At 42.7% G+C, this 27592-nt stretch overlaps 1 protein-coding gene and 1 long non-coding RNA gene across 2 annotated transcripts; both read right to left on the bottom strand.

Annotated features, from left to right (window-relative positions):
• Positions 1-3848: 3848 nt before the first annotated feature.
• Positions 3849-5729, bottom strand: LOC110015668. The gene is made up of 2 exons (XR_002290922.2): positions 4716-5729; positions 3849-4530 (listed from the first exon to the last, which is right to left on the bottom strand). It is a non-coding gene; the product is annotated as an uncharacterized LOC110015668 (long non-coding RNA).
• A 65-nt stretch (positions 5730-5794) lies between these two features.
• LOC111947938 (GTPase IMAP family member 8-like) lies at positions 5795-23640 on the bottom strand. The gene is made up of 8 exons (XM_023958831.1): positions 23539-23640; positions 19924-19956; positions 17809-17862; positions 17088-17720; positions 16815-16844; positions 16361-16414; positions 6755-7897; positions 5795-6665 (listed from the first exon to the last, which is right to left on the bottom strand). The coding sequence occupies exons 2-8, from the start codon at positions 19940-19942 to the stop codon at positions 6592-6594; spliced, it is 2007 nt and encodes a 668-aa protein (XP_023814599.1). The 5' UTR covers positions 19943-19956; positions 23539-23640; the 3' UTR covers positions 5795-6591.
• Between the last annotated feature and the right edge of the window lie 3952 nt (positions 23641-27592).

The following is a 27592-nucleotide window of genomic DNA, read 5'->3' as shown; positions in this document are numbered from 1 at the left end:
CTGCACTAATCTGACGGTGAGACTGAGATGTCAATGGCATGTCTGCCTCAAAGACTGTGGTTTTAATGTCACACAAGTGAGTCCCATAGTCTGGTCCTCATGCAGTTCTACTTACAGTTTATAAGAGAGAAAGTCTTCTCACACAAGTATGTTGAACAAGACAAGCTCATCATTTATAGCAAATGTCAGTATCCACTGGAAGCTGCCTTTATCCAGCTGGAGTGACCGTCAACGTCTCACTGCAGCTCACTGAGCTCCATCTGCAGCAGGTCTGCAGCCTCATCAGGACACGTAGGAGTTGTTCACTTCCTTCAATATGTTTAGCGGTGTTGGACGCGTCACTGCTTTCATCGCAAACTAATGAAAATACTGAAACTCCGTTCCTATCGTCTTTAACAGTCTCATTGGCAGCAGGAACAGGACTACTTCCATTTAAATGAACTGTGTCCCCCTGACTGCTCTGTTTTTGGAACACCTCGGGTTGAACGGCGTGGAGGAGGCCTTGTGCTCATCCACCATAATTCCTTCCATTGCAGGCAAATGAAGCCGGATCATTTCAACTCATTTGAGCTCCAAATGACTAAGGTTGGAAATTTAGACTCCTTTTATTGTATTTTGGTCTATCGTCCCCCTGGTTCTGCTAGAGAATTTTTAAAAGAATTTTCTGAATTTTTATCTATTCTTATCAAATTTGAAAAAGTTTTAATTCTTGGTGATTTTAATTTGCATGTTGATGACCCATCTTATAAAGTAACTTCTGAATTTTTAACACTCACTGATTCTTTTAGCCTAAAGCAACATGTTTCTAGTCCCACACACAACAAAGGTCACACCTTAGATCTTGTTTTTTCCATTGGCCTAGATATACGGTCTCTGAATGTGGTGGATGTTCATGCGACTGACCATTTCTGTGTTTATTTTAACATATCCAGTCATGTGCCCAATAACTCCCATAAAGTGGTATCTCAAAGGCGTATTATAAATCAAACTGTTGTTGAACAGTTTTCAAAACTGTTTCATCTTAATCTTATTGATTATTGTGACAATGTAGAAATTCTTATCAACCATTTTAATGGTCATTGCCTCACTCTTTTGGATATAGTGACACCCATGAAGCTTAAAACTAAAACATCTTCTAACTCTCCTCATCCCTGGTTAAATGAAGAGATTGCTGCTTTCAGAAGAACATGTCGCCAGGTAGAACGCTTGTGGAAGTCCACTAACCTGGAAGTACATAGATAGCATTTAAAGGAGATGACTGGGACATTAAATAATATGATTAAGCTCAGCTCCACCTGTACCTGTTTACACTACTGACGATTGCAACAGATTTTTACAATATTTTGTAAATAAGGTGAATGAGCTCAAATTAAACCTAAAATCATCCAATGAGAATACCACTATTGTAGCCTCTTTAAACTACTCCTGGACTAACTTTTCTGCCATCTCAATAGACAATATCATGGTCGTATCAAAAAAGATGAAGCCATCCTCATGTCCCCTAGATATATTGCCATCATCTATGTTTTTTAAAGTTATTGACCTTATTGCCCCATTTCTTGTTAAAATGATTAATCTGTCTCTCTCCACTGGTACTGTCCCAAACTTCCTTAAACAGGCAGCGATAAGTCCCATCTTAAAAAAAGCCCAACCTGGATCCATCACAACCCTCCAATTATAGGCCAATTTCAAAATTACCTATACTCTCAAAAGTCTTGGAGAAGATAGTGGCAGAACAGTTAACATCTTTTTTAAGCAACTATGAACTCTTCGATAAATACCAATCTGGTTTTAGAAAGATGCATTCCACGGAGACCACTTTACTTAAAGTTTCAAATGATATACAGATGGCTGCTGACTCTGGAAAGTATACAGTTTTGGTTCTTTTGGACTTATCCTCTGCATGTGACACTGTTGGTCATAAAATACTGTTGGGTAGATTAGAAAATGAGTTTGGTATTGCTGGGTTTGTTTTAAAGTGGTTTACCTCTTACCTGACTAATAGAACATTCTCTGTCTACATAAATGGCATGCTTTCTGATACCGCTCCACTCCTACATGGTGTGCCCCAGGGATCTGTTTTAGGACCTCTTTTGTTTTTAATGTACATCTACCCTCTTGGAAAGCTTTTGAATAACTTTAAAAATGTGTCATACCATTTCTATGCCGCTGATATTCAGCTGTACTGCTCTTTCAATGACACAGAACTCCACGAACTTACAGAACTTCTAGATTGCCTTGCTTGGGTTAAATCTTGGCTCACAAGTAACAGTCTAGAGCTAAACCCAGAAAAGACGGAAACACTAATAGTTGCCCCAGAAAACAAAATCCCAATAATTTCCCGGCATCTTGGTTATTTAAGCTCCTCTGTGCAGCCCTGTATCAGAAATCTTGGTGTCTGGTTTGACCAGTCAATGTCTTTGGACCATCATTCCAGCCTTTTAATTAGAAACTGTTTTTATCATTTATGTAACATAGCAAAATTGCGGGCGTTCTTTTCTAACTCAGTCTTAGAGATGGTTATCCATGCTTATATTTCTTCTCGTTTAGATTATTGTAATTCTCTTTTTACTTGTTTTAATAAATCTGTTCTTAACCGTCTTCAGTTAGTTCAAAACACTGCTGCAAGGCTTTTAACAGGATCAGACAAAAGGGCACACATTACCCCCATTTTATCCTCCTTGCACTGGCTCCCAATCAAGTGGCGTATTGATTTTAAAATTCTAGTTTTAACCTATAGAGCTTTAAATGGACAGACCCCAAAATACTTATCAGACTTGCTCTGTCCCTACGCTTCCAGCCGTGCCCTCCGATCCTCAGATCAAAATCTTTTAAAGATTTTTAAGACAATGTACAAAACCAGAGGTGACCGGTCATTCCAGGGAATAGCCCCCAGACTCTGGAATGCCCTCCCTCTGTCCCTTCGTGTGGCTGACACCGTCGATTCTTTTAAAAGTCAACTGAAGACACTTTTATTCAAAAATGCTTTTAACTGACTGGTTTTATTGTTACTTTTATTCTATGTTTATTTTTCTTCAATTTAGTTTTGCTTACATTTGATTTAATTGATTGTTTTTCTGCTTTTACTGGGTTGTATATTGTTTATTGTTCAGCGCTTTGTGATTTTATCTGTGAAAGGCGCTATATAAATAAAACTTACTTACTTACTTACTTACATAACCCTTGTGCTTTCCTAGGCACTTTACCATTGGGAGTTGGGTCATCTAGACCCACTAGACAGTGCGCTGAACCTTTTTTTTTCAATGATTTGTTATCTTCACTGGTGTCCATGGATTACATGAAATCTTTCCACCTTCATCCACCTTTGTCATGGTAGGAAGAACACGTCAATGGAAGGGGGGGGGGTCATCTAAGATAGCATAAGGGTTAATGTCGGATAAATGTCTTCAATTCTCCGTACCGCAGTGTTCCAGGCAAATATGAGTCAACTCCTGCTTTTTTCCAGGACAAACTGTTTTCATCCACAGTCTTTAACAGATTCCCCATCGATAAAAGGTTTGCAGTGCTTTGCCGTCAGTGTTTCTACCTATTTGTCATTTGACTCACGGATTTTCTTGTGACAAACGATGCTCCAACATTAAAACACTTTCCAGTTTCTTGAATCTTTCGTAGTTTGTTTATCAAAGTTAGCCTGTCTCGTCTGGTCATGCCTCTTGACACTAAACTCCTTACAAACAGCCACGGTCTCTTGGCATGTAAGGCAGACACAGTTGTTTCATGTTTCAATAAATAAAATATGCCAATTTCTTTTTGTCCTGGAAGCAGCTGCCCTCGTTCTCAGTCAATCCCAATCAAGCGATCGTACACAGACAGCTCTTAGAAATAGCTGGGGGTCGTAGATTATTGCTTTAATGACAGCTTGTGGGCAGATGAAAAACTGGATGACCCATGCCGGACTTTGGACATGTGCGTTATAGGGAGTTGAGACAAAGTAAAATGGAGATGGAGCTTAAACAACATCTAGTATTCAGTCTAAATAATATTCTGTGATTCTACATATTTCATCAGCAACAACAGCCACAACATCGGACCAGGACAACGTATCAGAACCATTGGACAAATGAACTGGTCTGCATTTCTGTAATTACCATCCGCAGCACATTTGTTTTTGTTTAATGAAGGTCCTTGTTCGTCAACACATGATCTTAAGAGAGTTAGAACAATCTACAGCTGTCCTTCTGTAAATGTTAGATCACGGATCAATCCTTTGATCCAGCAAAGGAGCTGGATAAGGTCCACCGTAACCCTTGTGCTATCCTAGGCACTTTAACATTGGGAGTTGGGTCATCTAGACCCACTAGACAGTGCACTGAACCTTTTTTCTTCAATGATTTGTGATCTTCACTGGTGTCCATGGATTACAGGAGAGACGAAATAAAATGGAGATGGACCCTTCACACCATGAAGACCCACTCCTAGTTAAATGGAGCTTTTGTGTTTCTCTTGTTCCAGTTGTTGTCTGTGGTGTTCTGCTGAGTTCTGTGTCTCCCACAGATAACATACCAATATCTGCAGCCAGAACCACAAACATGTTAGAAACACGTTAAGGATCCAAACATTTCAAAACCATTCCGAAGGAAATAAATCAGTCAGTCATTTCAGAAGCACTAAAGGAATCTATGATCAAATAATTCAACAATAAACCATTAAAACATGTTTTTGACAAATATCTGGGACATTTAATCATTTCTTACCAAGTTAAAAAACTGTTTATCCAGAGTTGAAACTTTCTGTTCTTGAACAACCTGAAGCTTTTTGTCCATTTAGTTTCTGTTCTTTTCTGTTCTGTCCCTTCAGTTTTTTCTCACTGAGAGTTAGGAAAGTTCTTTTGTTGCTGTTTATGGTTTGATTTCACCAAATATTGAAGTGATTGCTGATCATCCAAACACATTTCCTCCTGGAAGATGAAGCGTCATCCTCCATGCAGTAGTCGTCCTTCCAGAGTCTCTGATCTGATTGTTTTGGTAAATTCAGGAGATTCATTTTTCTGTAGAAAGACTTCTTTAGAGGACAGAGAAAAATTAGGCTGGAATTTCATAAAATACAGCAGGAAGATTTTTCTTCAACTTCAGTCAGAAGTTTTTGTATCAGATCACTTATTTCATCTTCATGTTTTGTTTGTAGGTTTTCTTGTTCCTGAGTTGGAGTATTTTTCATTTCTTCTTCCTGTTTTATCAGCAGATTTTTGATTTCAGGCAGATTTTCTTTCTTTTTAGACACACACTTCACTAAGTCACGGATTTCTTCTTGATATTTGTGCCTTTTTTCTCTTTCCTTTGTTTCTTTCAGTGCCTTTAATAAGTCGTACTTCTCCTCTTTGTCCTTCAGTTGACTGGTGTATGTTTCCTTCAGAGCTGCATGTTTTGTCATGAATTCATTCTTCTCTTCAGCTCTTTTTCTGGCTTCTTCCTCAAACTTCTTCAGGAGATTCTCCTGTTCTTCCTTATATTTCTTTTCTTTTTCTTCCAGTTCTTTCTTGATCTTGATCTCCTCCTTGACTTTCTGTACACGAATCTCTCTTTCCTTTTCTAACTGTTCCTCGAGTTCCTTCAGTCGTTTCTGCTCTTCCTGCTTTCTCTTTTCTTCTTCTTCTTTCTGTTTTTCCCACCATTCTCTGCGTTCCTCCTCCCAGGCTTTTTGATTTCTTTGTTTCTCCTCTCTCTCTTTCTCCAGTTCTATTTTCTTTTCTTCTCTTGCTGACTGCATTTCTTTATCCAACTCTTCTATTTGCTTTTTTAAAGACTCTCTTTGTCGTTCTTCCTCCTCCTCTCTCTCCTTGTTCTTCTTTTCTCTTTCTTCTTGTTCTTTTTGTTGTTGTTCGTGCTCTTTCTGAATATTTTCACTCATTTCTTTAAACTTCAGTTCACTTTCCTGCTGCAGTTTTTTCATCTCTTCTTCCATCTTTCTTTTCATTTCTTGCATTTCTTCTTCATGTTTTCTCGTGAGCTCCTCCTTTTCTTTCCTGATTTCTTCTTCTTTCTCTTTCAGGATTTTCTCCATTTCTTTCCGAATCGCTGCTTCAGCTTCTTCCAGCATCTTATTGCTGAAGCAGCATCCTCCATTTTTCTTCACCATTCTGTCGATCTTTTCCATCAGCTCTCTCACCTGCTGCTGGTTATTTTTATCTCGGTTATTGAACACGTGGTATCTTCCTCCACAGTCTCTGATCAGTTTCTTCATTTCAGTTGGATATCTTTCAATATAATCTTCAATAGTTTTGTCATCATGGTGCAGATCATCTCCTCTTGTGAAGAGAATTAAGGTGAACTGTTCAGATTTTCTTCCAAAACTTTCCTTGATAAGTTTCAGTGTTTCCATTTCTTCTGGTGTGAATCGTCCAATCTGGATCACCAGCAGGAAGACATGAGGTCCTGGAGCCAGCAGGCTGATGCATTTCACCATCTCTTCATAAACCTCTTTGTTTGACAGACTTGTGTCAAACAGACCAGGAGTGTCGACCACAGAAACGGGACGACCGTCCACTTCACCCAGAGCTTTGTGACAAAGTCTGGTGACTGAAGCTGAACTTGAGTAAGCTTTAAACTCTTTTCTTCCCAGGATGGTGTTTCCTCAAGAACTTTTTCCACTGCCGGTCTTCCCGATCAGAACGATTCTGACACTTTCTGGACTCTGCTGTTTTTTACCTGAAACATTCAAGTTTAGTTTTTAGAATATTGTCAGTTTTTTTAATGTTTATTCCTGAAAACAGAAATAGAAAAGTAGAATTACTCACATGGATCCTGTCTGTTTAGTTGTCTCATGTTTTCCTCTAGTTCAATGTTCTTTTCCATCTGTGCCTGTGTAAATGTGTGTGCTGAATAACTATTTTCCACCTGAATCTTCTCCAGCAGCTCTGAGATCTGCTGTTTGTTCCTGATGTTGAGAATGTCGTATCTTCCTCCACAGCTCTGACATAATTCTTGGATGTCTTCATTCTTTTCCACAAAGTTAACAACATTTGGATCTTTGGGATCAAAGTCCACGGTGAACAGGATCCTGGTGAAGTCTTTGACCTGAGGGCCAAAGGCCTTCTGGATGGTCTGCAGCTCTCCTTTGTCTTCATCAGTGAGCGGATCCACAGGAAGAACCAGGATGAAGGCGTGGACGCCCTCAGGGTCACAGAGGGAGACACTCCTGAAGGATTCCTGCATCACTTCCTTCTGCGTTCTTTCAGACAAGGGGGGCAGCTCCACCACAGAAACCAGACGTTCACACACCTCTGCCTGGTTCCTAACACTCTGCTGTGAGCTGACTGACAGACCTAGAATGTTCTTAGATGCTGAAGTCTTCCCTGCTCCTCTCCTCCCAAACAGAACCAGGTTTAAATCTGGTTTGATCTGTTCACACTGTGGTCCTCTGGTCTCTTCAGTGAAGGTGAGGAAGGATCCTCTGTTTTCACTCATCATCCTCTCAATGTTCTCCATCAACAGTCCATGATTTTTATCCAACATGTTGTACATTCTTCCTCCACACTTCTGTAGCAGCTCATTTAGAACTTTGGCTTGTTTTTCTTTGTGTGTGAAGACAATCATGGAGTGTTGAAAACTATTCTGACCAAACAAACTCAGGATGAAGTTCAGTTTTTCTGCATCTTCTTGTGTGAAGTCAGATGGTTTCACCATCAGCAGCAGAACATTTGGTCCAGGGAAGCTCAGACTCCTGCATCTGCTCATCTCTCTTCTCACCATCTGCTCGTTCATCACAAACAGGTCTGGAGTTTTAACAACTAAAACAGATTTTCCATTCCATTCTCCAGATGTTGTCACACACTGTTTGTTTGATGACTGTGAATGGAAAACTTCATCTCCAATGATGAAGTTGGACATTTTTGACAGCTTGTCTTTACTCTTTCCCAGAAGAACAATCCTGACAGAAACTGCAACAAAATGAAAGAAAAAAAAAATAACTACAAAGAATGTAACAAGCATAAAAAGGTGGAGGGAAGCCTGTAATAAAAATGAGAACAATTTGAATTGTCCATTGGGCTGATTAGTGCAGGGGTCAAGGATATTGGACAGTATTTTCAGCTGGTATGTCCACACAGCACCCCCACCATCATCAACCCAATAGGGAACGTGAGCTGGGATTAGACCGTCGTGAGACAGGTTAGTTTTACCCTACTGATGATGTGTTGTTGCAATGGTAATCTTGAAAAAAAAAAAAAACGGTTCCGGGTTACGGCAGGACCCGTGCGTGCGTGGCTCTCTGCGGATACAACTATCTTCAAATGACTTAAAAAGTTGATTTTCTCCAAAAAAAGAGAGCTGACCATGCCCCCCCCGAAAAAAGCCAGGACTATGAAGACCTTAAAAAGATTCTTGATGATATTAAAGTTACGCTGTTTTCTTTTATGGAGCAAGTGTCCGCTAAGCTAACGCCACTTATGGAGACGATGGAAGAGTTCCGAAGATTTCGGACTCAAAACGAGAAACGAGAAAACCGGGTCGACATTCTGGAGAAAAGACTGGACGATGTGGAACAACAAGTAAGGATGAATAATGTCATTCTCACTGGAGTACCAATCAAACCTCGACCAAAGCTGAATGAAGCAGGAGCTAGCGCTGCTAATGCTAGCGCTAGCGTAGCTAGCAGTGCTGAAGCAGCGAGCGGTGGAGAATCTCTGGAACAGCAAATACATTCATTTCTCACATCTAAAGGGATTTCCCTGGATCTTAATACCATCGAGACCCGCCACCCGCTCCCCAGGAAAAAGGAGACGGATGAACCAGCGATCCTCATCAGGTTTGTGAATCAAAAACACAAGCTAGCTCTGATGAACCAAGGGAGGAATCTGAAAGGATCTACTGTTTACCTGAATGACCATTTGACCAGAAGGAATGCTGAAATCTCCAAACATGCACGGCTTCTCAGGAAGCGTAAGCAGATTGAGAACACTTGGGTTAAAGGCTGCAGGATTTACGTCAAACCACTCGGCCCACCGGACCGGTCCAAGGTTCTGGTTGTGAAGACCATGAAAGACTTTGAGAAGTGTATGATTACGGACGTCTGAAACAACATGGAGTAATAAACCAAAGAGCCAAATAATTTCAAGAAATATGACACCTGGATTCCTCACTTTCTCCATACGTCTGACGTCACCTGAATAATAGCAGAGAGTTCTGACATGCAGACAACTTGACCTCAACTTTCACCGCAGCTGATATCAGCTGAAGAAGGATATGGACCTGAATCTAATGTCTGCAGACATAACATGGAATAGAACTATTAACTGTTTTGAACCCAGAAGTACGGCTGTTAATCAGCAAAAGAAGAAATGCCAACCATGGACAATCGACAGATTATGGACCCTTTTTATTTTCCCTTACAGCATTACTTTATAATTAAAAAAAAGAGAAAAAAATACAAAAAAAAGTAAAACAAATGATTAATCACTTATTGAAAATGGTAAAATTGATCGACGTTAATGATATTACTTCACTTGCTCCAAAAATTGATAAATTGATTCAAAAATCTTTTCTAATGTAACATAATTTTGCACATGTTTTTTAACTTTTGATACTTGATGAAATTTTGCTATGAAAATTTTTGAAACAGTGTTATGTCTATTTTACTGATATAGTATTATGTTTTAATCATATGAATGACTTTTATAAATAACATAATCTGCATATATTTTAGATGACTGATCTGCATTTGCCATGTTGATTTCTAAAAAAGTAATTTTTGCACAATAATTAAGTAATTCATCTTTGTCATGTGCTTTATTGATATTTCACGATTCTTAATTCTGTCTGATAAAAGCTAGGAACCGGATATTGATAAATCATGTAATAAAATGGTTATAGTATTATAACGGGGTGGGATTAGATAGATAGATAGATAGATAGATAGATAGATAGATAGATAGATAGATAGATAGATAGATAGATAGATAGATAGATAGATAGATAGATAGATAGATAGATAGATAGATAGATAGATAGATAGATAGATAGATAGATAGATAGATAGATAGATAGATAGATAGATAGATAGATAGATAGATAGATAGATAGATAGATAGATAGATAGATAGATAGATAGATAGATAGATAGATAGATAGATAGATAGATATTCTTTATTGATCCCACATTGGGGAAATTCAATTGTCACAGCAGTTCCAAAAAGCAGAGAAAAGTGACAGCAATGTGCAAAAGTGAGGGGTGTTCCCAAATGTGCAAGTATACAAATACAAAAATGTGCAAAAATAGAAAAAAGTAAAAAGTAAGTAAGTAATAAATAATGTACACTATTACAACATAACACATGTTATGCCTAATAATAAAATTAAATAAATAAAGTAAAAACACAGAATATACAGATGAGCTATGGATATATGAAAACAGATTTGTACATGCATATTTAAACATTGGCATTGCACAATCTTACAGCTGTTGGGATGAATGACCTGCGGAACCGTTCCTTCCTGCATGGGGGGTGTAACAGTCTGCCACTGAAGGAGCTGTTCAGTGTCTCCACTGTCTGATGTAGTGGGTGAGAGGTGTTGTCCATGATGGATGTTAACTTGGTCAACATCCTCCTTTCACCCACTTCCTCCACAAAGTCCAGTGGACAGCCCAGGACAGAACTGGCCCTCCTGACCAGCTTGTTCAGTCTCTTCCTGTCCCGGTCTGTGCTGTCTGCTCCCCAACAGGCCACGGCGTAGTGGATAACAGAGGCCACCACAGAGTCATAGAAGCTCCTTAGGAGAGGCCTGCACACTCCAAAGGACCTCAGTCTCCTCAGAAGGTGGAGACAACTTTGGCCCTTCTTATACAGGGCATCGGTGTTTTGAGTCCAGTCAAGTTTCTTGTTGAGGTGAACACCCAGGTACTTAAAACTGTCCACTTCCTCAATGTCCGAGCCCTGGATGGTCACTGGTGTGTATTGTGGTGTTCTCCTCCGGAAATCAATCACCATCTCCTTTGTTTTACTGGTGTTCAAGCACAGGTGATTACGCTCACACCAGTCCACAAAGTCCTTGATGACTGACCTGTACTGGAGCTCGTTCCCCCCCGACACACAGCCAACAATGGCCGAGTCGTCAGAGAACTTCTGGAGGTGACAACTGCCGGTGTTGTATGTAAAGTCCGAGGTATAAAGGGTGAAGAGGAACGGTGAGAGCACCGTCCCCTGAGGAGCACCAGTGCTGGAAACCACCACCTTTGACACACAGTTGTGTAGCCTCACATACTGTGGTCTGTTGGTGAGGTAGTCGGTCGTCCATGCGGTCAGTCGTCCGTCCACTCCAGCCCCTTCCAGCTTCTCTCTCAGCAGAGCTGGCCGTATGGTGTTGAAGGCGCTGGAGAAATCAAAGAACATGACCCTCACAGCGGTTCCAGCGTCCTCCAGATGAGTCAACGCCCGGTGCAGCAGGTAGATGACAGCGTCATCCACCCCAATGTTCGGCCTGTAGGCAAACTGCAGCTGGTCCGTTGCGGTGCTGACCACTGAGCGAAGGTGGCTGAGGATGAGCCTCTCCATGGTCTTCATCAAAGGGGAGGTCAGGGCTACTGGTCTGTAGTGGTTTGGTTCCTTAGCGTGCGCCATCTTAGGAACCGGAACCACACAGGAGGTCTTCCACAGGACTGGGACCGTCTCCAGACTCAGGCTCAGGTTGAAGATGTAAGTGACCACCTCACAGAGCTGGTCAGCACAGTCCCTGAGCAGTCCGGGTCCGATGCCGTCTGGACCTGCAGCTTTCCTGGCCTTAAGTCGCCTCAGTTCTCTCCTCACCTGATCAGAAGTGAGGCAAAGGGGGTGGAGGTGTGGGGCAGAGATGGTACGGCTGTGGATGGGGGTGGTGTGCAGTGATGAGAGTGATTGGGGGTGGGGGTTGGTTTAGCTGCTGGGCTGGGGATGTGTGAAGTGGAGGGGGGAGGACTGGAGTCAAACCTGTTGAAGAACAGATTTAACTCGTTGGCCAAGCCCTGGTCTTCATCAGATGTCACCGTGTCTGCTCTTTGTCCGTGACCACTGATGGTCTTTAGTCCTCTCCACACACCTCGAGCCGCTCCTCCAGCTTCCTCTTGTAGCTGTTCTTGGCCTGTCTGATCTTGTATTTGAGTTCATGCTGAACTCTCCTCTGCTCCTCTCTGTCCCCTGAAATAAAAGCCCTCCTCTTCTCCTTCAGTAGGGCTCTCAGCTCAGGGGTTACCCAGTGCTTGCTGTTGGAGAAACACCGCACCCTCCGAGTTGGTACAATGTTCTCCACACAGAAGCTGATGTAGTCAGTGATGCAGTGGGTCAGGCTGTCGATGTCATCTCCATGAGAGCTGCAGAGTGTCTCCCATTCCGTGGTCTGGAAAGAGTCTCTCAGTCTCTCCCTGGCCTCATCAGTCCACGCTCTCACTGAGTTCTTCTTCTTATATAAGTTTGCTTCCTTCTACTCCCTTTCAAGCAATATTTATTAATATGTCTAATTATCATAAGTCTGATTAGTTAGTGTATGAATGTATAACTGATGATTGTATTGCTTTTGTGTATTATTTCTACTTAATTGCTTGAAATAAACCATTTCAAATCAAACCCACACTTGTGCAATAAAATAATTAAATAATGAATTAAGCCCATGATTAAATACAAATACAAACACAAGTAAAAGAGAAACGACTAAAGAAAAAAAAGCTAAAGAAGAGAAAACCCAGAAGGCGAATCCAGATTAAAGAAGAAACAGACAAAGGTCATTATCTGGTGTGTCATTTCTTGGGGAGTATACACACACTTGACCAGTGTGCTCTCTGCAATTCGTCCACATCCAGAACCCATCGTAGAGACTGAAGTCTTAAGTACAAAATTTGGTCCTTCGAGCAAGATTGGTTGATTACAGAGAGAAGATGGATTATGATCCCCAGCGAGGTGCACGTCCTAAGAGGACAGTGCGTCCATTAGGATAGATGACGGATTATCAATCATATGCACTCCCATCTTTTGCATGTTTGGAACAGCATTGATCCAGAGAGGGTTATGCCGAGATGACACCCCTCAGCCAAACTCCTAGCCCCACTGGAGCTGTTGGCCAGGTACCACTTTTTCCCAATGTCCCACAGGAGTTCTTAAACATAGTGCAGAACATGCAGGAGGTTAACAGGGGACACCAGATGGTGGTTTCAGACATGAAGAGGCAGATGGATCCTAACTCTGCTTTAAATGCATCAACTAGTCTACAATTCAAACAGTGACCAGAGGGGGGCATTTCAGCTGAGGAAACTTGGATCTCCACACGTCTGCCTATACAGTTATCTTCCCTGCAACCAGAGCAGCCTAATTTACCCTCCACAACATATGCAGAGGAAGAATGGCCGTTACCTCCACCTCCAGTGTTCCTGCCAAAAGACTTGTATGACCCCCTGGAGGTACAAATGTGTCAAACTCCACAGCCACCAATCATTACACAAGACCTCAGCCACCATTTACAAGGATTACAATTACAACAGAAATCAACTGAAGCTCCTGCATATCACTCACATGCAGCTCAGTCCACACCACTACTACAACCTCAATCTGGACCTAGTGAAGCTCCTAGTATGCACTCACAAAAAAACAGTGTTGGCTCACACCATGGCCACAGCTACAAGAGAGAAAATCTACAGGGGACCATTACCTTCAATCCCAGAGTTCACGAGAGGTGATCCAAGACAGTTTACTAGATTGAAACTTGCCCTCCTGTTGTCCTACCTGACGATGTGCTGACATGGAAACCATCCTTGCAGTGTGAACCTTCAACTATAGGCTGGTGAAAGCAGGCGGGCCATCTGCCAATGAATCAGAGCGTCCAGGGCGGAGATTCGGCCGCCATGTTGTGTCCATTAGGAGGAAATTCGACCCACTTGTTAAGAGCCTGCTTGGAGGAATTCTGCTGTTCTCAAATCTGCCTGCAAGTAACTCGCATGTAGTCTCTTGCGCTTTGCAGGCCTTTTAATTTGAGAATCCAGATGATCTGTTTTAATTTGTTCTAGAACTATTGTTAGGGAAATAAACTTTGTATATTTTAATCCGGTCGAATCCTGTGGTTTGCTTTCATCTCTCCCAACTTTGGAACACGCATGGAAAAATCTGCAAAGCGAACAGATTTTTTCCTACACACGTCAATGTAAGGGTGGGGTCATAGGATAGCACAAGGCTTATGAGTTTTTGCTTTGGTGGGCATGTTAGAGCAACTTGGAGATGATGGAAACATAGAGCTACCTTGTGGGTCTCATGTTGCAAGGCTTGCTCGTAAGCTACCCCAAGACCCGCGTGCTGCTTTCCATCGTTACCTCTACCCACAGAAAGATGGAATATCATCACTAAGAGACTTTGCAGAGTGGCTGGAATATGAGATGGTTTTCCAAGAAGGTGGAGATCATTCAGACAAAGTAGAAGAGTCACTGACAGATAGAAACACCATTAAAAGCGATAAAAGAGCTGCTAAGTGGACCACAACTGTTCTGCATGGTGCAAGACAGAAAGGCGCTCACGAAGAGCCATCAGCTGCAACCTCCACTGTGTCAGAAGTTCAAGGAAAGCCTAAAGCCAACTCCCCTTATTGCAGAAACACACTGCACTTCTTAGACCAATGCAGCAATTTCAAGATCTTGACCAAAGACCAGTAGTCCACTTGGATTAAATCCAATAATCTGTGTTGGCGGTGCGGGCGACATCATCAGGCTGCTCAGTGTCGACTTAAAGTGTAGTGTAAAATATGCCAAGGGAAACACCTTGAAGCCTTACATGAGGTGAACCTCAGAGCAGCTGTACCTAAACCACCAACAGAATGAGCTACTGAGATGGAGAGATCATCTACAGATGTGATCCATCTAGACCGCCAAGCTGGCTGTAATCAAGGGCTTCTGAAGATAAGCAAAGTGCTGCTGAAGAATGGTAAACATACATTGGAGACGTTTGCCTTTTTGGATGATGGATCAGAAAAAAACAATCCTTCTTCCAGAGGCCAAGTGAAAGCTTCACATTACAAGGCACCGCAGAGAGTCTCACCCTGCGAACAGTAAGACAAGGACTGAAAACTTTGCATAGAGGACACAACCAGGGTGTCCTGCACCCCCTTCACCACCACCTAAGGTCAGCCAAAGCCACCCACGACCAGCCCTCACTGTAACCCCGGCAGCCGGCCCACCAGCCCCACCAAAGACCGACACAAAGAAGTGGTTTAGATCAGCTACTCAACAGCGGGAGCAGATATTGTTGGATGATAGAAGGCCTTAACAGGGCCTGGGGATAGCATACCAGAGGACAGACCCCCAGTTACTATGTGCAGAGGAGAGAGGCACAAATCCGTGCGGCAACCAACGCGAGGGGGACCACAGTCATCTGTTTAATACTTTAATACCCAGCATCTCAGATGGGTATTAATTGTGAGAAAATTTAAGAATAAATAGACCTCGGTCTGGTGCTCCACAGAAGATTTCACCGCGTGGGGTGGCAATGATCTTGATTACTGTGAGAAACTGGCCTGCCACCACAGCGGGAGTTGGTGAATGACCTCAAGGCAGCTGGGACCACAGTCACCATGAAAACAATTTGCAACACTTTGCTCAGCAACGGATTAAAATCCTGCAGCGCCTGAATGGAAGGCCTGCTTAAGAAGGCCACCTGGAAGTCATTCACTAACTAATGCATCACAGCCATTTGCCATGATCCCTGCTGGCGTTGGTCCTACATGTTTTCTGAAGTTTATATTAAATGCAATTATCTATCAGGAAACTGTAGAGCACTTCATACAGCCCTCAGCTGACAGACTGCATGGAGATGCTGATTTTAATGTGGAGCAGCATCTGCCCAAGACAAAAGAAAACAACAACAATAGAGATGAACTGATGACCTCATACGTGAGGGACCTTGTACGAGCAGTATTCTTTACTTTGACCTAAAATATTTTTTGCATTTATCTTAATAAATAACAGATTTTATGACACCCCAGCCCACAACGTCCCTCAGAGTCTACAACCAACAGCAGCAGGAACTGAGGGATGCAAAGATGCAGCACTTAAACATAGTTCCCTGTCTGCTTGTCCATGTGTGTAATGTGTGTCATGTGTGTGCTCCCTGGTCCACATCTGTTTGCAGTTATTGGTGTGTGTGTGAATGTGACTGTAACTGTAAAGGGCTTTGGTATAAAATAAAGAAAAAGTTGTTTATAAGTAGATGTCATTTACCATTTTTACTAATAATTCTATACCTGCTTCAGTTTGATTAAAAGAAAAAAGTAAAGTAAAAAGAAAAAGTTTGGTGTTTTCCAAACATTTGAACAAAATCTTCAGCAGTTTAATGTTTAAGCACAACATAGAAAAAGAAGAAACAACTTGGTGAGAAACAACAGAATTCAGTGTATTTACTTACATTGAGGTTCTGCAGTTTCCTCTGATTGACCAACAATTCCTGAAAATGGCCACCCTGTGAGAAGAAAATCCATCAACAGAAGAAATGTAATTTTTTATATAAAAATTAGGCCTGCACGATATGAGGAAAGCAACCAAAAATATAATTTCCTTTCAGCTTAAAAATTGTACTCAAACGGCCATCATCTACATAGGAGGCGAACGTCTAACATAAATGGGGCTCTATCCAATTGGTCAAATGCATCAATGGATTTATTTAATTTGTCAAATACTTGAAACTGCCAAACGATTGTTTTAACACATCTAAGGTTACCATTTATTGCAATTTTCACCTTCTTTTGCGATATGCATATCGCACAGGTTGACTTCGCGATAACGATAAGTTGGCGATTTATTGTGCAGGCCTAATTAAAATCAACATGAATTAATCATTAAATGTTAACAGTTTGACTCACATCCTTTTGCAGCATTATAGATTCCCATTCCTGTGAAGAAAAATAAAACTAAAATGTATTTATTTTTAAAAACAGATTCACATGTGACAGAAATTCTTTCACCAATGATAAATAAATCATGGGTTGAATCTATGATCCCAAATTACATCCTTTGTAGTTTAAAGTATGAATGTGTTTCCCTGTTAGAATAACATTAAACATTAATACTTTGATTGTTAAATTCATTTATGTTTTACTGGTGGGAAGTCATTTCAAAAGTATTTTTTTGCATACCAGCTTGTTTCACAACATCTAATGTGTTTCTTTCTTCTTTTTCTTGCTCCTCGTTTCCATGACAACTGGGTAACTCCAAGTGTGCAGATGTATTTTGGTGAAAGCCCACATTCTTTCCATGATTCTCCTCTAGAATCTGGTTAATGGTTTTCCACAGCTTGGAACGTTGAAGTTCATCATTCTGAATGAATTCATGTTTACATTCAGAGAGAAAGTCTCCTATCAGTGGATCCTGAAGATATTTCTCTCTGACATCTGAGGTTTCCTGTTTGGATGTTGAAATCAGTGTCAGAGTGTGATTGGACGGAGAGTCAAACATCTGCAGGAGGAACTGGAGTCTCTCTTCCTCTTCCTCAGTGAAATTCTCAGGTTGTAGAACCAGCAGGAACAGATGAGGTCCAGGGTCACTGAGTCTCATCAAGTCTTTTCCAAACTTGGTTAGTTTTTCTCCACACAGGTTTGGATGCTGAAGATCTGGAGTGTTGATCAGAATGATCTTTTTGTCGTCAATGATTGTGCTAACTTTCTGACAGCAGTCTGGTTCTCTAATACAGTTCCCTCCTAAAATCATGTTCCCCACTGAGTTCTTCAAAGAACATCTGTTCCCCAGAAGAACCACCCTCAGCTCAGACACTGCAGGAAAAAGAAAGATGGAACATTCAAGATTCAACTTTATTCATATTTTTAAAGAAAAACATCAAAACTGTTTCTTCAGACTCACTATAAGGTGGTAGATGTGGATTACTGCGTCTGCGCCTCACAGGAGCTTCAGAGTCTGTAAGAGTGATGGAAATTTCTTTACATCTGAGAAGGCAGCTTCAAAATGGACGTGTTGCTATTTCTAAGTTTTTCTTTTCTATCTTATTTCAGATTCCTTATCTGCAAAAAAGTAACTGGGTACAAAAAAACTGATAAGTTTGATAAAACTAAAAACATGTTTTTTTTAACAAGTTAAAGATCAAAAAAAAATTTAATTTAATAATCAATGTGGGATGCAGAAAGACAAAAATTATTTATATTAAAAATAGCACAATTTCATTTCAGAATAAAAGAACAATCATAAAATAAAAGCAAAACTAACCATGAATGGAAAAAATAAATCAAAGCACAACTATCCATCCATCCATCCATCCATCCATCCATCCATCCATCTTCCTCCGCCTAGCAGAGATGCCCAGACTTCCCTCGCCCCAGCCACTTCCTCCAGCTCCTCTGGGGGGACCCCAAGGCGTTCCCAGGCCAGCCGAGAGACGTAGTCTCTCCAGCGTGTCCTGGCCTCCGCCCAGTGGGACATGCCCTGAACACCTCTCCAGGGAGGCGTCCAGGAGCCATCCGGACTAGATGCCCGAGCCACCTCAACTGGCTCCTTTCGGTGTGGAGGAGAAGTGGTTCTACTACGAGCTCTCCGTGGGTGGCCGAGCTTCTCACCTCTCATCTCTAAGGGAGCGCCCCGCCACCCTACGGAGGAAGCTCATTTTAGCCACTTGTATTCGGGACCTCGTTCTTTCGGTTCTTGACCCATAGGTGAGTATTGGAACGAAGATAGACCAGTAAATTGAGAGCTTTGCCTTTCGGCTCAGCTCTCTCTTCACCACAACGGACCGATACAGCGACCGCATAACTACGGACGCCGCTCCGATCCGCCTGTCAATCTCACACTCCGGTCTTCCCTCACTCGTGAACAAGACCCCCAGATATTTAATCTCCTACACCTGGGGTAAGGGTACTCCACCCACCGAGAGATGGCAAGCCACCTCCACTGTGAACCGCTACCTTAATGTGGTGGGGAAGTTTGAGAGCTCGAGTGATCCCAGGAGCTAAGCTGTCTGGGGCCTAAGCCCCTGGTAGGGTCACCCATGGCAGACAGGTCCTGGGTGACCAGTCAGACAAAGAGCGGTTCAGAACCCCCTGATGACGAGTAAAAACAAGGACCCGATTACGTCGCCCGGATTGGCGTCACCGGGGCCCCACTCTGGAGCCAGGGTTGGGGCTTGCATGCGAGCGCCTGGTAACCGGGGCCTTTCCCACGGGCCCTGGTCAGGCACAGCCCGAAGGAGTGACGTGGGACCACTCTCCCATGGGCCCACCACCCGTAGGAGACCCCAAAAGGGGCCGGTGCATTGTGGTTTGCGTGGCAGTCGAGGGCGGGTGCCTCGGCGGCCCAAACCCCGGTCATGGAACTTGGCTTTTGGGACAGAGCACAAATAATCAAAATAAAAATAAAACTCAGCAATGTTTAAAAGTCAATAAAAATACGTGTGTTTGAAGTGAAGCTTTAAAACTTTAGGAGCTCTGATGTGGAGATAAAAACCGTCATGTTAGAAAGCTGCAGCTACTGAGAATGCTCTGTCACTCCTGAGGACCAAGAAAACACAAAATGATTCATTTCATCTCAGAGACTTTTAAAATGAAGGATTTTAAATGTTGACGTGGCTCCAAATCCTACAGAAACAATCAATTTCTATGCAGTTTTCTCAACACAAAAGATCGGTCCAATCAGTGCCTCCGCTGCAACATTTCACACTCTTCTGAATGCCAGCATGACTTATGCGATTTTGTGACTTTTTTGTCAGCAGAGGTCCAGCAGCTGTAAAAATCCTGCAGACATTAGGAAATATGAATTTAATGGAGCTTTGATGTAAGTTTAACATGACGTCCTTTGAATCTATTCAGAAATAACAGGAGCTTCTGAGACTTTCATTCAGTGTTAGTTTATTTAATATTGTTGTAATCGGGTGAATATTGTCTTCTATCTGCAATAATAGAAACCTTCCTCATGAGAATTTTAATGTGTTGACCATTATTATTGAGTTTAATGGACACAGACTGAACTCACCAGCTGCTGCCGTCGCCATGACGTCTTCTTCACCTGCAGGCAGATGAAGAGACGGTCGGTCTCCAAGAAACATCCTTTAAATTTAAACATCAGGAGTTAAGCAGAACCAAAGTCATGTGATCCACACTTGAACTATTGATATATCTGTCATTATATTCCTAAAGTTATTTTCTATTAAAGTAAAATGTCTTTTTGTTTGTTTAAAAACTGCTTGTTTTACCAAATCATTATCTGTGTTCTGCAGCACTACCAGCTCCTCCTGTAGGGGGTGCTGTTGCTGCAGTGCTCATTCTCATTAGGCTGGCTGGGGTCCCACTCTGTGGTCTAACAGCCTGAAGCTGCGTTCACACCAATTGCGATTCGTGCGGCGGAGGCGGCCCGTTTTAGTGTAGAGTCAATGGAACAGACGCGATCTGAGATCCGGTGTAGGTACCATAACCGTTGGGCCAGGATCTTCCGTTCGGGGTCCTTTCAACTGAAGATAACGTCATACTATGGTAACACCACTTGGACAAACTACCTAGCGTGGAGATATGCTCGGGCTCTACAAATTTTCATTTCACGTTCCCTTTTGTTACCTAAAGTTATTTTCCCTCATAAATTGTGTCTGACAATATCCTATGTAATTTTTATAAAGAGATTATGCCACAGTCCGCTTGTTATTCCAGTTTAAGTTCAGCTGTGGCTGAAAATGTTGTCAGCACGGCTAAATGTTGTTCTTCCGGGTCTGTTCTGTCAAGAATAAAGCACTGGGCGCACGGATTAAAAAAACTATAAGCGAAAATGCATATTTGTGTGAACGCAGCTTTAGTGTGGGCCCTGAGCTGCTCTGGGTTGGACGGGCGCTGTGGCAGTGACCCCTGTGGTCGGGTCTGGCCTTGGAATAAATGGATCCCCCATTATACTGTTTCTGCACAGCAGAACGAGCCAGACTGTTTCTTTAGAGATGCAGGTTCTTGGGTTTTGTTCAGTTTTGGTACAAGGGGTTAACTTGGAGGGAGGGGTGCTAATATTGTGTAATTGTCCCGTGTTTCCCGTTTTAAACTATTTTCATTTTTTTAAGACTATTTTATTTGCTTTTATGTAAAGTGCTTTGTGTTTCCACCTGAATGAAAAGCACTAAACGAATAAAGTTTGAAGACTCCCAGATCAGAAAACGCTGAACAGATGGGTCAGGAGAGCCAGCTCTGTTGTGGGATGCACACTGGACTCTTTGGAGGATTTGGCAGAGATGCAGATGTTATGTCTTCAATACTGGAGACCCCCTCTTAACATCTGGATCAGCCTGATGCAGCTCCTACAGCAGCAGACTCAGGCCTCTCCAATATAGGAGGAAGAGGAGCAGTCAGTCTTTCTTCCTAACAGTTCTGTATATTTATGTTTGAGTGTTAATGATATATTTTGTAAAATAGATTGATTGATCTTTATTGTCATTGTCATACATAAAATGACATAATGACATTCAGTGTGTCAATAACGTGAAAATCTGTCACCTTTCTTTTACACAGCATTGAAATTAAGATTAAACGGATCCTCTATCTCTGCAGCTGCTTCAAACGCCAACGAGGTTTGACACTCAAGCTGGGCACTCGACTACAGCTTAGAACAGGGGTCGGCAACCTTTTTTACTCAAAGAGCCATTTGGGACCGCCCCTAATAAAAAAGAAAGTACCCGGAGCCACAACCCGTTTTGACATCATTATATATATTATGCATGTATATATTATTCAAAGGTGCTCATTACGTCGATCGCATCGACCGGTCGATCTTCAATGACATGAGTGTAGATCTCGGGCCAGAAAAGATTTAAAAAAAAAAGTACTTCTTTAAAATCCACCAGCCAATCAAAGTACACACTCAGAAGTAAGGGACTTGATTGACATGGAGATTGGCCAATCGGACATCGTCTGAAGCATACGAAGCTGCAAATGGACATTATGTTTTTTAAAGGATGATACCGCGGCCGCGTGTGGGAGGAGCTACTGGTTCTGGTCTGATCGCTGCATGGAGCGATGTGTTAATCAATGCATGGTAGACACTGAGAATGTGGAGAGATCAGGTTTATTATTTTGAAGAGTTCTACTTGGTAATCATGTTTCCATGTTTGAGTTCATAAAATCATCCCAGAGAAAGTCTCTGCTTCAACTCCCGCAGGGAAAGCTGCGTCTCAATCTGACGCCCGTGTTTGCATCTCTGACAGAGTTTGAAGCCAAAGCCCCTCCTCCGCCTCTCTACCTGCTTTTCCTCTCTACCTGTTCACCTGTTCACATCCTCTGCAGCTGAGAGTTGTTTCCCCCGCGCTCCTCAGTGTGTCCGACACAGAGAGCGCAAAATACGGTAGTCGGGTCGCTCCAGCGCAGCACAAGGATGAAAGAGCAGGACGCAGGTTATAGCGGGGATAGAGCGGGTTAAGAAAATGATTGAAAGAAGGCGGCCCGCTGAAGAAATATTCAATATTGTACACATTTTATTATTAGTCTGAACTATCTTTTATTTAGAAAAATCTTTTGTTTTATCAGTCCAGTACGAAAAAAAACATAAACAAAAGCTGTGTTGGGCGGTTTTTGGCTGGGTCTGGCGGTTTTCAGATGACTTTTGGGCTGGAAAACTGTGACTCTATCTGGCAACACTGGCGCGAACTCTCAGTCTGTCATCAGCGAGTTGGTCTCTGCCCCACGGCACGTCAAGTTCCCGGCAGAAGATCGGAGTGTTTATTGAAGCCGCCCCGCGTGCCTCTCCCTGTTATCAGCTCTGCAGGTCTCGCCCGATAAATACGAGCTCATTACGAAGCTGTTTTTTACGTGGCTCGCGCTTCGTGCGGAGCCAGCAGCGCCTTTGAAATGCCATGAAAAATGAACAAACTAAAATAAAATTTAATTATTATAAAATACTCATTATTTTCCAAAGTCACAAGGAGCCACAACAGATGGATGAAAGAGCCACATGTGGCTCCGAAACGATGGGTTGCCGACCCCTGGCTTAGAACATCATCGTAAAACAAAACAGGAAGTAACTCAGCTTTAAGGCTGCTGTTTGCTTTGAATTCCAAGCAACAATGGATCAACATCACAATTAAATATTCCATCTTATCAACACCAAGGAGCACAGACATGAATCAGAGCTGATTTACTTTGCTGAACTTCAAGATATAAAGCAAACAAGATCTAATTTGAAAGAAAATCCTCCAAAGATTCAACTAGAAGAGACTGAAATACTTCAGACAAAAATAACTAAATTCAAAATATAAATCAATCTGACTTCAGTAAATTAAAAAATAAAGTTAAGTGGGTTAGACCGAAAGCAACTTTAAGCAGTTAAATGAACCACTTTCACTTTTACATTTTCAAATCTGTCCAGACTAAGATGGCGGTTTCTGCTGAACTTCCCCTCATAGTTGTTAGATACATTTTTAAAAATGGGACACAAACTACAGCCTCACATAACAAATAAAAAAAAAAAACAATACATTACAATCTTCTCCGATTCAGTTTATCTGCATTCATTTGTAAAGATTTCTCATTTTGGAACCAAAAAAAAACATGAAAAGTTAAGACGTCTCCTTTTTCTTTTTGACTTGTAAAAAACATTGAAACATTGAATTGATCATAAACTCACCTGAAAATGATCCGTTTGGATATCTCTGCTCTCCTGCGGTCAGTCTCCTTACCAAAGTCGGCTGGTTAGCAATCCCTCTTTTGGACTCCAGGGAAGTGGAGTTTACGCAACTTCCTGACTGGCAAGTTTGCGAAAGAGAGGACATGACTTGAATGAAATCCTTCCGTTGTAAAATGTCTCATATGCAATGAATATATTTCCCTACACGGAGGGACACAGGGATTGCCTTTTTACCTGCCCCCCCCCATTTGTGTGTAGGTGGCTAATCGGAGAGATATGGAGTAAAGCTGCAAAGTCCCTCTATAAGTTATTGTCATTCTTTATTGATACAATAGCACTTCATGGTGTCAGCAGAAAGTAGAGATTCAGAAAAAAAGAAAGAAGGAAAAGCGGCCCATAAAACCATCCGGTTTTCCTCGACGTGAACTGAAACGACAACTTGTCCGTGGATAAATGACGTGCTGCTGCTAACTGCACGAGTAGCCTGCTGTTTCAAGACGGCGGTGCATCTTCCTTTTATGAACTGGTCCAACCCGGATGGGTGACACAATTTCATTATTCAAACAAAGAATGGGCCTGAACTTAGAGGATGAGAAAATCTCAGATGGAGCTAAACAAGCTATAGGAAAATATGCTGAGGCATCAGAGATGAGGGCTGAAAGAGGCTAATTGCTAGCATTCTAACGGCAGATGAAAAGAAAGTCTGGCAAATCTGTAGAAGTTTTTTGAAGGACAACTAAAGGCGAAATTATTGATGATTTTATAGCAAAAGCAAGAAGTCTTGCACTAAAATTCAAAGATAAGACTAACGCCTTATTAATAGCCAGCAGCCACATGAAGCTTTCAGAGATGAGCTCCACAGCAAGACTCAAGGTTGCTCCCTGGGCGAAGTGTTGACTGCAGGATGAAAACATGAAGCTCTCACAGCAGGAAATCTCCAACTGCACCAACTCAAGGTATGAAAAACAGAGCAAAAAGAAGGACTGGATGTTATCACTAAAGCCAGGAAAAGGCTTTGCCAAAGATGTGGACTCCCACTTCAATGATATGTGTCACCTATGGGACACTGGGATAAATGCTGCAAAAAAAGAAAACAGGAGAAAAAACCCAACCAAAACCAGCCTTAGGAGAAACAAAGCGCATTCCAAGTTTCCCATGAACACACATATTCACACACTGGCTCTGGCGTCTAACACTGGTGCCAACATACAGAACCAATCTGGGCTTTATTTTCTTGCCCAAAAGACACTATGCGGCTGGGAAGCAAGGGAATCAAACCTGTTGGGAGAAGGTTGTGGATAACTGAATCCAAGTGCGGACACAAACTGGTAGAAATTAAGTTATTTATTTTGACTTGGCAGACTGGAAGGCCGGCAGGCAGGCTGGACGGCCGGCAGGCAGGCTGGAAGGCAGGCTGGAAGGCCGGCAGGCAGGCTGGACGGCCGGCAGGCAGGCTGGAAGGCAGGCTGGAAGGCCGGCAGGCAGGCTGGAAGGCAGGCAGGCAGGCTGGAAGGCCGGCAGGCAGGCTGGACGGCCGGCAGGCAGGCTGGAAGGCAGGCAGGCAGGCTGGACGGCCGGCAGGCAGGCTGGAAGGCCGGCAGGCAGACTGGAAGGCAGGCTGGAAGGCCGGCAGGCAGGCTGGACGGCCGGCAGGCAGGCTGGAAGGCAGGCTGGAAGGCCGGCAGGCAGGCTGGACGGCCGGCAGGCAGGCTGGAAGGCAGGCTGGAAGGCCGGCAGGCAGGCTGGAAGGCAGGCAGGCAGGCTGGAAGGCCGGCAGGCAGGCTGGACGGCCGGCAGGCAGGCTGGAAGGCAGGCAGGCAGGCTGGACGGCCGGCAGGCAGGCTGGAAGGCAGGCTGGAAGGCCGGCAGGCAGGCTGGAAGGCAGGCAGGCAGGCTGGAAGGCCGGCAGGCAGGCTGGACGGCCGGCAGGCAGGCTGGAAGGCAGGCAGGCAGGCTGGACGGCCGGCAGGCAGGCTGGAAGGCCGGCAGGCAGACTGGAAGGCCGGCAGGCAGGCTGGACGGCCGGCAGGCAGGCTGGAAGGTACTTTGTGGAAAGAGATGCAAACATTATTTCTGTTCCTCTTTGGTGTAAAGGAATGTTCAGCAGCCAAGGACTGTTACCACAGGGTAAACAATAATTTGGCGTGGGCTGGAGGTCCTCCTCAGGAATAAATAGAGGCTTCGATGGCAGGCAGGTGTGGAGGTGCTGATTGTGGCAATGAGCAGCGGGTGTTGTGCCCCAGGATGAGACATGCTCAACAGAACCACAACACAAACCTACCATCTTCTGATCAGTGGTTCACCACTCTACCTCTGCACCTCCTCCGCCACCGTGGCTCACCATTTTTTAATGACTTCAGACTTCATCAGATTTCAAAACTGTTGATATTAGTAGCTTTAATTATGTCATAAAGGTTTTTGTTTTTTTATCTGAAGGTAGTTGGCTGGAGTTAAAAAAACTCAATTTTTCCCCAGGAACAATCTTTTTTTTTTTCATCTACACCAGTGTTTTTCAACCAGTGTGCCGCGGCACACTAGTGTGCCGTAGGAGATGGTCAAGTGCGCCGTAGGAAATTGCCCTCATTAACTGATCAAAAAACATTTCCCATCTCCAGGAAATCAGCTCTTTGTTCATCCAAACAGGCCCTGATAAAACACTGAGGAGTTAGGAATATAAAATATCGTAAAATACTTTTTCTTTGCGTTTATTTTATTTTATTAAAGACATTTTGATAAGAATTACGGTACCGCGATCCTGCTGCAGCTCCGGCTGTATTTTGGAGAAGTCCCGTCCCTTTAACTGTCTCCACCAATCATTCTTGGGGGGCTTAATCACATGTCATCAGTCTGACCAATCAAAAGTGGTTAAAGTCTTCACTTCCTTGTCCCGATTTAGCTCGTAAAGTCGCTCAGTTCTAACAAAAATACCAGCTAAAGCTCGTCTTTAGCGGTGTAGCTTTGTACAGAATCCGGTATCAGACCGTGGAACAAGTGAACAAAACAATGAAGCTCCGAAAAGCGATCTCCGCCGGCCGTTTTATGCATTACATCTCCCATGATGCATTGGGTTGTGAGAGTGACAGCGCACAAGGTGATCTGTTGTTAAACGTCTTGAAACCAACGAACACACTTCAAACTGTTTTTAAATCTTCTAACTTAACTTTTATTACATCTTTTAGAAAAAAAACAGCTGCAGTTTCCAGCTTTTTCTGCCACAATTATCACAAAAATGCATGTGAGATTGTGGAGGGGCTGTAGATTTTCATTTTTTACGTAAATTAGGTTTGTTAATTTGTTTAAATTTACACTGATGAATTATGTAACTGGAAGGATCATTCCTATTCTGTCTTAAGAAAAAAAGCTATGTTGCCTAGCAACATGATGTAATGACTCTAAGGCATCATCAAAGGGCTTTGATGATGCCTTAGAGTCACGTTGCTAGGCAACATAACATAAAGCCCAAAGTCAAGACACATTGATGTCACCAACTGCTTTATGACATCATGATGACTATACCAACCTGATGTCGTGATTACACTGCCAACCGAATGCTCTTATAGAGGTGCTAACCCAAATCAGGTTGACTCCCCTGAGCCTTCACTGAGAGAGGAAGACCTTTGTTGTCTTTTTAAAGACTGAAATTCTTCTCTTCTCAGTGTTAAAGCTTTTTGAAAACCATGTTTCAAAATCAGGGCAGTTTTCTTAGGAAAGTCGCTTTCCTTGGAAGCAAACATCAAAATCCTCCATTTCACAGTGACCCACTAAAAGTCATTGTTCCATTTCAAGATGAAGCTAAAGTCAAGCAAAGATGCGCCAAAAGGAAAATCTCTGAGTATGACAAAGAATCTGTAACACCGACAAAGAGAAGAAGGGAACTTGAGTTTCCCTCCCTGAAGGATGAATCTGCATTCTACATTCCTGACCATAACAGAAAGAGAAAAGCAAGCTATCTGGAACAACCGCTGAACAAAAGATTCAGAGGAAACCCAGCTGAAGAAGACAACCCAAAGCTTAGATTTGAGGCTAAATATGTAGAACTGCATCCACTCGGTGA

This window comes from Oryzias latipes, chromosome 9 (genome assembly GCF_002234675.1).
Source record: "Oryzias latipes chromosome 9, ASM223467v1".
NCBI classification, from domain to species: domain Eukaryota; kingdom Metazoa; phylum Chordata; class Actinopteri; order Beloniformes; family Adrianichthyidae; genus Oryzias; species Oryzias latipes.
This window is presented reverse-complemented; position numbering and strand designations above follow the sequence as displayed.